We start from the raw sequence: 10,598 nt of genomic DNA on the forward strand, positions 1-10,598 counted from the left end.
GTTTTTGTTATTTCACCTGCATCCCATCTGGATAGAGCTTAGCATCTCACTGATGCTGTCTTTCAAAATGCTGGACCGATCAGGAGGGTGGGTGAGTGTAGATAGTTCCTGAGGCTAAATGTGCCAGGACCTATATACAAGCATGTCGTGCCCCTCCCTCCCTCCCCCCCCAGGGATAAAGACACAGAGAGACCCCGTTTTGCATATTGAACCCCACCACCCATAATTCAGGGTGAGCATTGAGTCTTGGTGTGGTGCCAAGGATTGTTACATTCAGCGGCCCCTTAGTATATGCTAGACTAGGGAGGACTTAGGAGAGATGTCATACTGTTCCTCAGCGACGGAAATAAAAAGCCATACAATAAAAAGACTTGGGGGTAGAATTTTCTAACGTGCCTGAGTGATTGAGGAGTCCAAGTCCCATTGTCAAAAGTGACTTAGGAGCCCACGTCTCTCAGAAAGTCAATGGACTCCTAAGAGCCTACATCGCTAGTAGGCCTACATCGCCCCTAATGAAGAGCATCGGAAAAACAATTAATAGATTCTTGGGGGTGGGGAGAAGTGTATCTGCACTGTTCTCTTTGCAGGATCAGGGCCTTAAGGAAGGGCACCCAAAGCATGTGCACAGACGCATGCACCGCTCTTACCAGCTTAACGAGTCACCAAGGCCCTGACAACCTTTGTCTCTGAAAAGGCAGGCTTCTCCCTAGGGAGCTGGGCAGAGGGACTTGACAAACATACGGGCAGGCCTGGCATTTCGCCCAGCAGAGGGCAGTGCTTCTCCCCAGGGCAGCCAGTCCCCTTCAAGGCTCGCTCTGGTCGTCTCTAAGGTCAAGAGACCCACCCCGGCTCACCCCCGCTATTCGCCCAAATTGTAGTGAGACTTGAGCAATTAGAGCACTGAAAATGTGTCAATAAAACAACTTTACGGGCGTGACTTAAAGTCACTAATGCCGTTAAATGTGTTGCCGAGGTGGAACCTCCACTTTCCCTGCCCTGTGCCTGGGATGGTCGTAAATGGGATCGACCTCACCTCAGCTTTATTAGAGAATTAAATTGAAATGAAGCCTCGTACCATAAATACCAGGTCTCACTCTTGTGTTTCATTGGTTTGTGGAAAAGACTCGGTTGGTGCCCAAGTACCCATTAGTAACCAAGGTAACGATGAGTGCAGAACACCCGCTGGCCTGTTGGGAAGGTGAGGATCTTGCTAACCAGGGCAGCGTTGTTCTGCAGTCTGCTTTAGAGTGGTCCTTTATGCTTTCAGGGCTCAGAAAAGTGAGGAGCTGACGGGGCCTAAATGAGGGATGAGAAGAAATGTCTCTCCCAAATGTTTTACTGGCCCACTCTGGCCAGCTGCAGGACTCGGAGCCTCCCACTCCTGGACCCACATCCCACACCTTTTTGTATGTGATTGTGTGACTGGTACCAGCTAGAATCAGGCATCTGAGCAAGCTTCCTTCATACAGCTCTGCTAAGTGCATCTCTCTCCCGGCCTGCAGCCTGGCCTCTCCTTGCTGTCTTATTACAGTCCCCTCCCTACTGATCATATTGGAAGCAGGACTGATCCCCTTAGCCCTGAAACTCTTTTGAGCAGAGACTGCCCATCATGCTGTATCTCACATATTAGGTGGGAAAATGTCCCTGATGGACGAACCAGAGTGGTGACCAAGGTATTTTTCAATGGAGATTTCAGAGATTTGAAACTCTTAGCCTATTTGTGTTGCTCTCTGAGGGTGAAAAGCTATTTTTACTACCACTACAATGCTGGGGTGCCAGTTGCTTTCTTAATAGTGTTGCAGAATATGGATCTAAGGACTTTATCTGGCGCCCCGTTTTCATGGTATCTGAGCCTCGTAATTTTTCTTGTGTTTATCCTCACAGTACCTCGGTAAGGTATGGAAATAGTACTATCTCCATCTTTTCATCTCTGGCGCAGTGGCTTGCTCTAGGTCGTGCAGGACATCTGTAGTGGGGCAGGAAATTGAACCCATGTCTCCTGAGCCCCACATCAGCACCCTGACTGCTGGACCATCCTGCCTGTCTTGGAACAGCTGAGTTCCAATTCCTAGTGCACAGGGGGCTGTCCTGGATTTCCCCAGTCATGTATTCAGTTGTTTTTAAACTAGAGTGACCAGACAGCAAGTGTGAAAAATCGGGACAGGGGGTGGGGGGTATTAGGCGCCTATATAAGACAAAGTCCCAAATATCGGGACTGTCCCTATAAAATCAGGACCTCTGGTCACCCTATTTTAAACTGAGCTCTCCTTACTCAATGTCCCTTTCGGATTTATTAGGCCCATGAGGCAATTATCCTTGTTTATTTAAAAGGCTTGATAGTTTCAGAGCCATGGGCACTTGGGCCTGATTGTCACTTAATGCCTTTTAGAGAGGGGAAGACAGATAACCATTTGTAAAAATAAAGAGGGGTGGGGAGCTCTCCTCCCTTATCAGGTTCTCCATACTCCTGACTGCTTTGATGAAGGCACTTGTCTTGAGGGAAAACAAAGTGTTTTTCATCGGGGAGGCTTACTCACCTCCCTCAAGGACCTTGTCTGTCTGTCTCTCCACACTCCAGCGTCAGCGATGCGGAGGAGCAATCAGGTATTGAAAATGTCTGTCAACAGCAGATCTCTTCTGACATGGCTGTAGCTAGCAAGGCTGGTGCATAGCTACCTTGTTTTCGTGGGTGTTTTTTTTTCTGAGAACTTAGCCCAACCATGCCACAGACTAATCCTTCCCTCAGCTAGGAAGCTAGGCCAGATGTCATCGAGAGCACTGCAACCTTCTAGGATATATCGCAGCTGTCTTCCGCTGTAATTTATGGCCACAAGCCCTGATTCTGCAAAGGGGAGCCACACTCCCACTCCCACTCAGGCTGGTGGGATGCCTTGCTTAGCATATAAGGGTCCTTTTTACAAGACTGGAGCCATAACATGGTGAGGGCCTTTGGCTCTGAGGAGCAGCTGCCAGGACCCCTGCCTTGCTCTTGCTTAGTCAGAGCTGATCGAAGGCTTAATCACCACTCAGTAGATTAGATTAAGCTCCTGTAACTAGGAGACAGAGTTGTGTTTCCGCTGGGTGTCTACCATGGCCCTCTTCAAATGGTGTTGAAAACTATTGTCCCGTCAGGGTAGTTCTACAGCCATGGTGACAAAGCCTGGCAAGTGCCAGGTTCTAGCAGAGGCTGTTCTCGCTCTCTGACAATGGGGGAGGACCTGATTGTCCCTTGGAGTGGTGAGAGAATGGGAGGAGGGGCACGGGAACTTTTCTGTCATTATGAGACCTGTTCGGACGAGCATTCTGCTGGCACTGGGTGTACTGCTACCGGAGCCAGACGGTGGAATTTGCTAGGGATGTCTGCTTATACAGTCATTTGTTTTAGGGAGCTGAAAGAGCCTCGAGGCTTCCAGCTGTGACTGGGAGAGAGAGGGAGGCAGACGCTTGGAGGGAAGGAGAGAGGGAGTGTGAGAGAGATGAATGAAGGATAGTTCCCGCCCAGGTTTGGCATTTGGTAGTATATGACACACACAAGTAACTCCCTAGTTGGCTCTTGGTGCCAAGCGATTTGTGCTTTCTGGGCCAAATAGTCCCCCCTACACAGGTTATCTCCATGCCGGGGGGCTGGAAATGCCATGTGTTGGCACTCACTGTGTTTCTTTACCTCACTGTGGAAAGGAACGGGGTGGCGTTGGCCTCCTGGGGGAAGAAGCCAGAGGTGCTACCCACTGAACAGGGCAGATCTGGGAGGATCCAGCCAGGCAGAGGCCATGTGCCTCTGTCCTGCTTCCTACCTCCGTGACATGCCGTTGGGATGGAGCTGTGCTCCCATGGGTTGACCTGTTATCCCTGTAACCTCCCCTCAGGGAGAGTTTTAGAGCACGCAGGGTGACATGGAGGGACAATGCTGGCTAGGTGATACAGAGCTTTCCAAACAGACTCTGACTTATTGGCACTCAGAGGATGATCTGGCCCTTGAAAATGATTTTCTGTCCATTACGTATGGGCCTGATTAAAAACCCCAGGCCAACACACTCCTCCCATCCAAAGAGCAGGCTCCCATACAGAGCCCTGTCTTTTCCATAAACATACTTTCTTTGTGACCATCACACCTACAAAGCAATAAACAATGAGCAATAAAAGGATGCTATAGTGCTTGGCAAACTTGACAAGCTGATCGGAAGCAGGGTCATTTCACTCATCACTGAAATGCAGCTGGTTCTTGGGCGGAAGGAGGCAGCGGTTTAAGAGCAAACAGCAACACTGCATGACGGTTCAAGAGAGAGGAACAATAGTGTTTCCAGTGGAAACCACAGGGGGTGTTTTCAGATTTCATCTGGAGGACAGCACCTGCAGCTCACCTCTTTCTCTGCTGCTCTAACACTATACTTAGTTATTGGTTCAGCTCTGAACTGGGGGAGACAGTGCAGTCCTGGACAGGGATTCAGGAGAGCTGGGTTGTTTATTCCTGGCTGTGGTGCTGACCTGCTTTGTAATCTTGAACAAATAACGCCCTTTACAATGGAGAGAATAATACTTACCTCGTTTGGAAAGCACTTTGAGCTGTACAGCTGAAAAAGGCTATATAGGAGCTAGTCGTTGTTATTTCTGAGTCATCACTTCCATGGAGCATTTGGTCAGGTGGTAGGGCATGGAAGTAGGACTCTGGAGATCGGGGTCTGTTCCTAGCACTGCCACTAACCTGCTGAGTGACCTTGAGCAAGTCACTTTCCTTCTCCGGGCCTCACTTTCCTCAACTATAAAACAGCTACTTGCTGTGAGATCAGTGGACCTCCATGAGTATGTGAATACTAGAACAGTACTAGCAATGTCTCCCATAGCCAGGGGTAGATTTTCCCTCGCTACCTACAGCAGTCAGAATTCTTGTGTCGTTTGTGAAACGTTCAAATAATTTTTTTACACCCTGAAAACAAATGTGCACTTAGTGCAAGGAGTCATGTAGGCATGGCTATTGAGAGAGTAGCTATCGTACTGACTGTTGCAGAGTGCCCCCTGTAGGGCAGAATTGGACTTTCTTGAGAGTCATTTAGAGGGCCAGAAATAGTGATTTCAATCCATTTGCTTGGCAATTGTAGAGCAAGAGCCTGTGTAGGGCTGCTGACCTGACTCCCCAGCCCAGGAAGAAGGAACGCTGTGCCCCAAGTCTGTTCAGGCATTTCCATCAGGGCACAGTTGGATTCTTTAAACACAGAACTCACAAAGCAAAGCTATTCCCCTGAGCAAAGCAAGCTGCAGGGCCCAGAGGCCCTTCCCCACTGCTCCAGGGCCAGCTACAGATACCAGCTTCCCAACTCCCGCTCCCCAAATGTTGTTTTCTACTTCTCATGCCCCAGGGTGAAGCAGACTCATCTACTAAGTATGTAACTGCCACCAAATAATATATTCCTCAGACATTCATGCCACTGCACTCTTACCCTCCTCTACACCCTTAAAAACACCGTAGTCCAGCTTTCTAATATTACCTCACTTTCCCGATACTCTTCTGTAGCCTCAGACAGTATGTTCTGTCACCTTAAAAGTGTCTCCATTGTTCCTAAAGAGGCTTTCCTGGAAACACTCCCTGCATTCAGGGGATCAGCTGCTTCTTAACCTTACACATGTTCCATCACCCAACTTTGTGTCTAGTCGATAAATATAAATGATCATTCAGACCATAGTGACCAGTTAGTCTAAATATGAGCACTTCACCGATCCTTTCCGAACTTTGGAGTTGCACATTATCCTCTGTTTCGGGGAATCTTCTTCCTCTCTCCTCCTTGGTCCTCAATTCATGTAATTCCTTCTTAATGTTTGTTTGTTTTGTTTTTGTTTTTTAAACTAAACTTCTAAATTCCTGCGTAGTCAAAGGAATCTTTTTATATCAGTGTTTCCATGTTTTAAAGCATTTTTCACTTCTTTATCTGCCGCTTTTTTGCCAGGTATCCCTACACGTGCTGGAATCCTTGGTAGTAATATGTTCACCCAGTTTGCATGATTTCAATGTCCAAACATCCTAACTCTGTTGTCAAAAACAATATTTCATTGATTAGATTTGAGGTATCCTGGGAATGGCCAGAATTCCTGATAATGAATCTGGAAAGATAACAGCCGTGGTAGGCTGTACACCTCTTATCTAGTTCAGTGCTAACATTAGTCCCACCAAGTCAGCTATCATAATGGCTACAAAATTAGATATTCTTTTAGATTTCTTAACTCCAATCTCAGGGATGCAAAAGGCTGCTCCCATTCAACTTATTTTTTTCAACTTAAGATTCGCCTATATATATAATATTTTGCAATGGTGACTTCATTTACCGTATATAAATGGATAAACTTTATCTGTCATATAGAATGACTCTTTCTTTCCCTTTATTATATTATATAATTCTAAACTCACGTCCGGAAAGACAATTTTCCAGGTATAATTTACTGCCCCATAATTATAGATTTGAATCTCTTCTAGTCCTTCCTTTTCACATAACTCTTTTACCTACATTTTAACCCTCTGAGCATGAAGGAGTTTACTGTGTTAGGCTACATTTCATCTGCTTTATTCCCAACATTCCTCATATATTTGTCCAATATTCTTATCTGCACCGTTTCCCTTAACTTGAGCCCAAAATATCAGATCTAACTTTTTCATTCTCAAATTAATAGGCATTTCTCCAGTAGCTACCTGCATTGCACATAGTGGTGTCATAAGAAACGCACCACATGCAATTTGTAGCATTTGAGCCTGAATTGACTAACTTTTTAAGCTCCGATCTGGTCACAGAACTAAAGGCTTGACACCATAATCTATGACTGATCTTATTAACGCTCTATGTAGCACCATTTCCACTTTCTTATCTGCTCCCCAACAGGGCCGGCGCAACCCATTAGGTGATCTAGGTGGTCGCCTAGGGCACTACAATTTGGGGGGCGGCGACCGCAGCAATATTTTGGCGGTGGGACCTTCCGCCGCCTCTGTGGGGGGTGGCATTTCAGGGCGGGACCTTCCGCCTCCTAGGGCGGCAGAAAAGCTGGCGGCGCTCCTGCTCCCCAATTAATCCCAGCAATACTTTTAAGCAGATGAATCCTACCTTTTACATTTGTTTGTAATACTTTTTATATAGCCTTCCAAGTGAGTTTATTATCAAACACTACACCCAGAAATGTAAAACTATTAACTACACATGCCTGTTCTCCATAAAGAAATCAATTACACTCCTCTTTCGTCTTTTTCCTGGTGAAGATCACTCCATTTGTTTTAGATCCTCAATCAGCTCCCCAGTGTGAGACCTCCCTGAATGCTTCATTGCTTCTTTCTCCAGCCACTTTCATTCTCCTGCGTTTGATCCATATTGCAACTAAGGTGATACCTATTCCTGCCCTGACACTTTTTGAGTGATTGTTTATCATAATATTAAATGTGGTTGGGCTGATAACACTTCCCTGTGGAGTGCCATAGGCGATATTATAGATATCTGTTAAGACTTTCCCTACTCTAACCTGTTTAGTCCTCAAAAAAATCTCTTTTCTACTCACACATTTTTCCTTTTACCTCTATCTTGGCCGACATATAGAACAAACCCTCCCTGCACACCAGATCATATGCTTTTTCAGTGTCCAGAAAGGCAGTTATCTGCTCCCCACACTGAGCCCCTTGCTGGCTTTTATAATGGCTTGGTAGGTCTCAGCTGGGAGGTAGCTAATCAGTTCCTCTTCTCCTGCTGCTACTTTTCACACCTGTGTAGGACTCCTCAAGTGGCCTGTTGTAGATGTCTGCCACTAACTAATGGGGGGAAGAAGGGGGTTGGAGGCGATTTCCCTGGGAGCAGGTTATCACCTAACTGTCACTCCAGGGTTTCTTGCACCTCCCTCTGACGCACCTGGACTAGATGGGGACCACTGGTTTGATCCAACATAGCAATGCCTACACCAACACTGGTTTCCCCCCTTTTCCCTCCGGGAGTGTGGAAGCTCTTTGAGAAGGGGAGAACTGTGACTTAATCTGGATGTCTTTGTTTCTGCTTAGGTGTTTAGCTGATGTGACTAGCTGGCTGAGTTAATGTGCATATTCTGTTCTTCTCTGGCTGCTGTTTAGATCTTTGGAAGTTATTGCTGGTCTGGAAAGTAACAGCAAGATCTTCACTGTTTATGTGCATGGGTTGCTACAGCTACAGGTAAGGGGGCATGGAACATGATGATACAGTCTGCACTCATTCAGTGCCCAGTGCAGTTGTAGTTGTGTTGGTCCCAGGATATTAGAGGGACAAGGTGGGGGAGGTGATATCTTTTACTGGGCCAACTTCTGTTGGTGAGAGCGATAAGCTTTCAAGCTTACATGGAGCTTATTTCACACACACACACACACACACACACACACACACACACACACACACACACACACTTTTCTCTCTCACAGAGTGTGGTGGGATCACAGAGACCCAAATCCACAAAGGTATTGAGGCTCCTAGCTTCCTTTGTGGAGTTGGGCAAGAGTGCTTTATAGCGTAGGCACTGGCTTCGTCTCTACCCGGGGGCGGATGGGGGTGTTTGACACACACACCCCTCGCCCGCCCCAGGCTCATCTCCACTCCACCCCTTCCTCCAAGCGCCCGCTTCCTCCCCACCTCTTCCCGCCCCGGTTCTGCCCCAGGCCCAGCCCCCTCCACCCCTTCCCCCAGGTCCCCACCCTCACCCTGCCTATTCCTGCCCCCTCTCCTCCCCCAGCCCTGGCCCCACCCCTTCCCCCAAGTCCCCACCCCCACCTCGCCTCTTCCCACCCAGTTCTGTCCCCTCCTCTGAGCGTGCACCGTCCCCGCTCCTCCTCCTCCCTCCCAGCTCCTCCTGCATGCTGCGGAACAGGGAGGGGGAGGAGTTGATCAGCGGGGCTGGTGTCAGGTGAGAGGTGCTGAGAGGAGGTGGGGGGAGCTTGGTTGACAGTGGGTGCTAAGCACCCAGTAATTCCCCCCCCCCCCCCATGGGTGCTCCAGTCCTGGAGCACCCACGGAGTCGGCACCTATGCTTTATAGGCATTATTGAATTAAGATTCTCAGCCCAGCTCCCTTCCCCTCCCTTCCACCCCCTATGTAGTAGGGAAGTGTTCTTAACTTCATTTTAGGATTAAGGTACCATGAAATTAAATGGTCACCCAGGGAGTCTGTGTCAGGGCTAGAAACAGAAACCTGATCTCCTGGGTCCAAGTTCCCAACTTTAACCACACAATTAATCTTCCTCCTACAAAACTGTGATATTAATAATAGTAAATACATAAACTCTTCATCCAGCCATCTCCCAGGGCTTTACCAAAGTGGGTAAGTATCATCCCAATTTCATAGAAGGGAGACTGAGGCAGAGAGCACCAATTACCCCAGGTCACCCAGCAAGACAGTGGCAGAGTAAGGAATAGTCATCTGATTTTTATATATATATACACCTATCTCATAGAACTGGAAGAGACCCCGAAAGGTCAAGTCCAGCCCCCTGCCTTCACTAGCAGGACCAAGTACTGATTTTGCCCCAGATCCCTAAGTGGCCCCCTCAAGGATTGAGCTCAGAACCCTGGGTTTAGCAGGTCAGTGCTCAAACCACTGAGCTATCCCTCCCCCCAAACACTGAGCTATCCCTCGTTGGCTGCTCTAACCACTAGACCGCACTGCTTCCACACTCTAATCATGTCAAGCCCAGACACGGATGTAAATAGAACTGAATAGTAACAAGCTAGAAACACAATGCTGCAGTGAAAATATTTGAGCAGCTCCCTGAAAACACCACATTCTGGTGTCCCGAGTCCACCCTCACGATAGCCTTTGCTGCTTTTCGTTTTCCCTTACACACTGGATAGCCGTATCCGATTCCTTTCCCCCTTTTTGTTTTGAACATACAGGCTGGGCAATACACCTCTATATTTGTCGACAACAGCGCAGGAGCCCCCATCACCATTCAGAATGGATCGGATTTCATGGGCATGTTTATGGGCGTCTAACCTGGATCCCCACCACAGGTTGGGTGGGGAAGGACATGACTCAAGGAGCCTTGCAACATACATCTGACTGAACAACCCTTTACTCTGACCCTAGAGGACTGCTCCGTTACCCATTGGCGTCTATTTTTAATACAGTGAAGTAAAGAGCCTTTCCTTTTGCAGACACTCAACTTGCTTTTCAAAGGCTGCTGCTTTTAAATGTCTACATCAGTTCTGCCTACAAATATATTTTAAATAATAATAATAATTAAAAAAAAAGTGTATATTATTTAAATTGTCTGTGCTTCACCAAAAGCTCACAGCGCAATATACCAAGGTCTGGAAGGGTTACATTGTAACTATCTGTATAACACGATTGAGCTGTATCCGGCGTGTCTTGGGGATCGATGGGTTTCGTTTGAGTTTCTTTGCAAACTAGCTAACAAAGCAAAAAAAAAAAATATATATATATATATATATATATATGGATGGATTCTCTGTATTTGGGAGGAAGAAGATAGGGATTTGCCAGCAAACTCTGCTGATGTCACGCTCTGGACAAGTTGAAAGCCCCCACTTTCCGGCCTGCCTCCTGGATGACTGATACACAGCATGCTGAGTGCTTTATCTAACATCAAGTCTGAGTGTT

General features: G+C 47.3%; 1 protein-coding gene across 2 annotated transcripts in view; it reads left to right on the forward strand.

Annotated features, from left to right (window-relative positions):
- C1QTNF12 (C1q and TNF related 12) overlaps nucleotides 1-10,238 on the forward strand; it is a 40,644-nt gene extending 30,406 nt beyond the window's left edge. The window contains exons 7-8 of one of the 2 annotated variants that reach the window (XM_005292899.4): nucleotides 8,087-8,165; nucleotides 9,872-10,238. In XM_005292899.4, the coding sequence (XP_005292956.2) occupies nucleotides 8,087-8,165; nucleotides 9,872-9,970 (178 nt within the window). In that variant the 3' untranslated portion in view covers nucleotides 9,971-10,238. The remainder of the gene's footprint in view (nucleotides 1-8,086; nucleotides 8,166-9,871) is intronic. The other variant, XM_042852865.2, reaches the window with a different exon arrangement.
- Nucleotides 10,239-10,598: the final 360 nt, after the last annotated feature.

The sequence above is a fragment of the Chrysemys picta genome, chromosome 21 (assembly GCF_011386835.1).
Source record: "Chrysemys picta bellii isolate R12L10 chromosome 21, ASM1138683v2, whole genome shotgun sequence".
Taxonomy (NCBI): domain Eukaryota; kingdom Metazoa; phylum Chordata; order Testudines; family Emydidae; genus Chrysemys; species Chrysemys picta.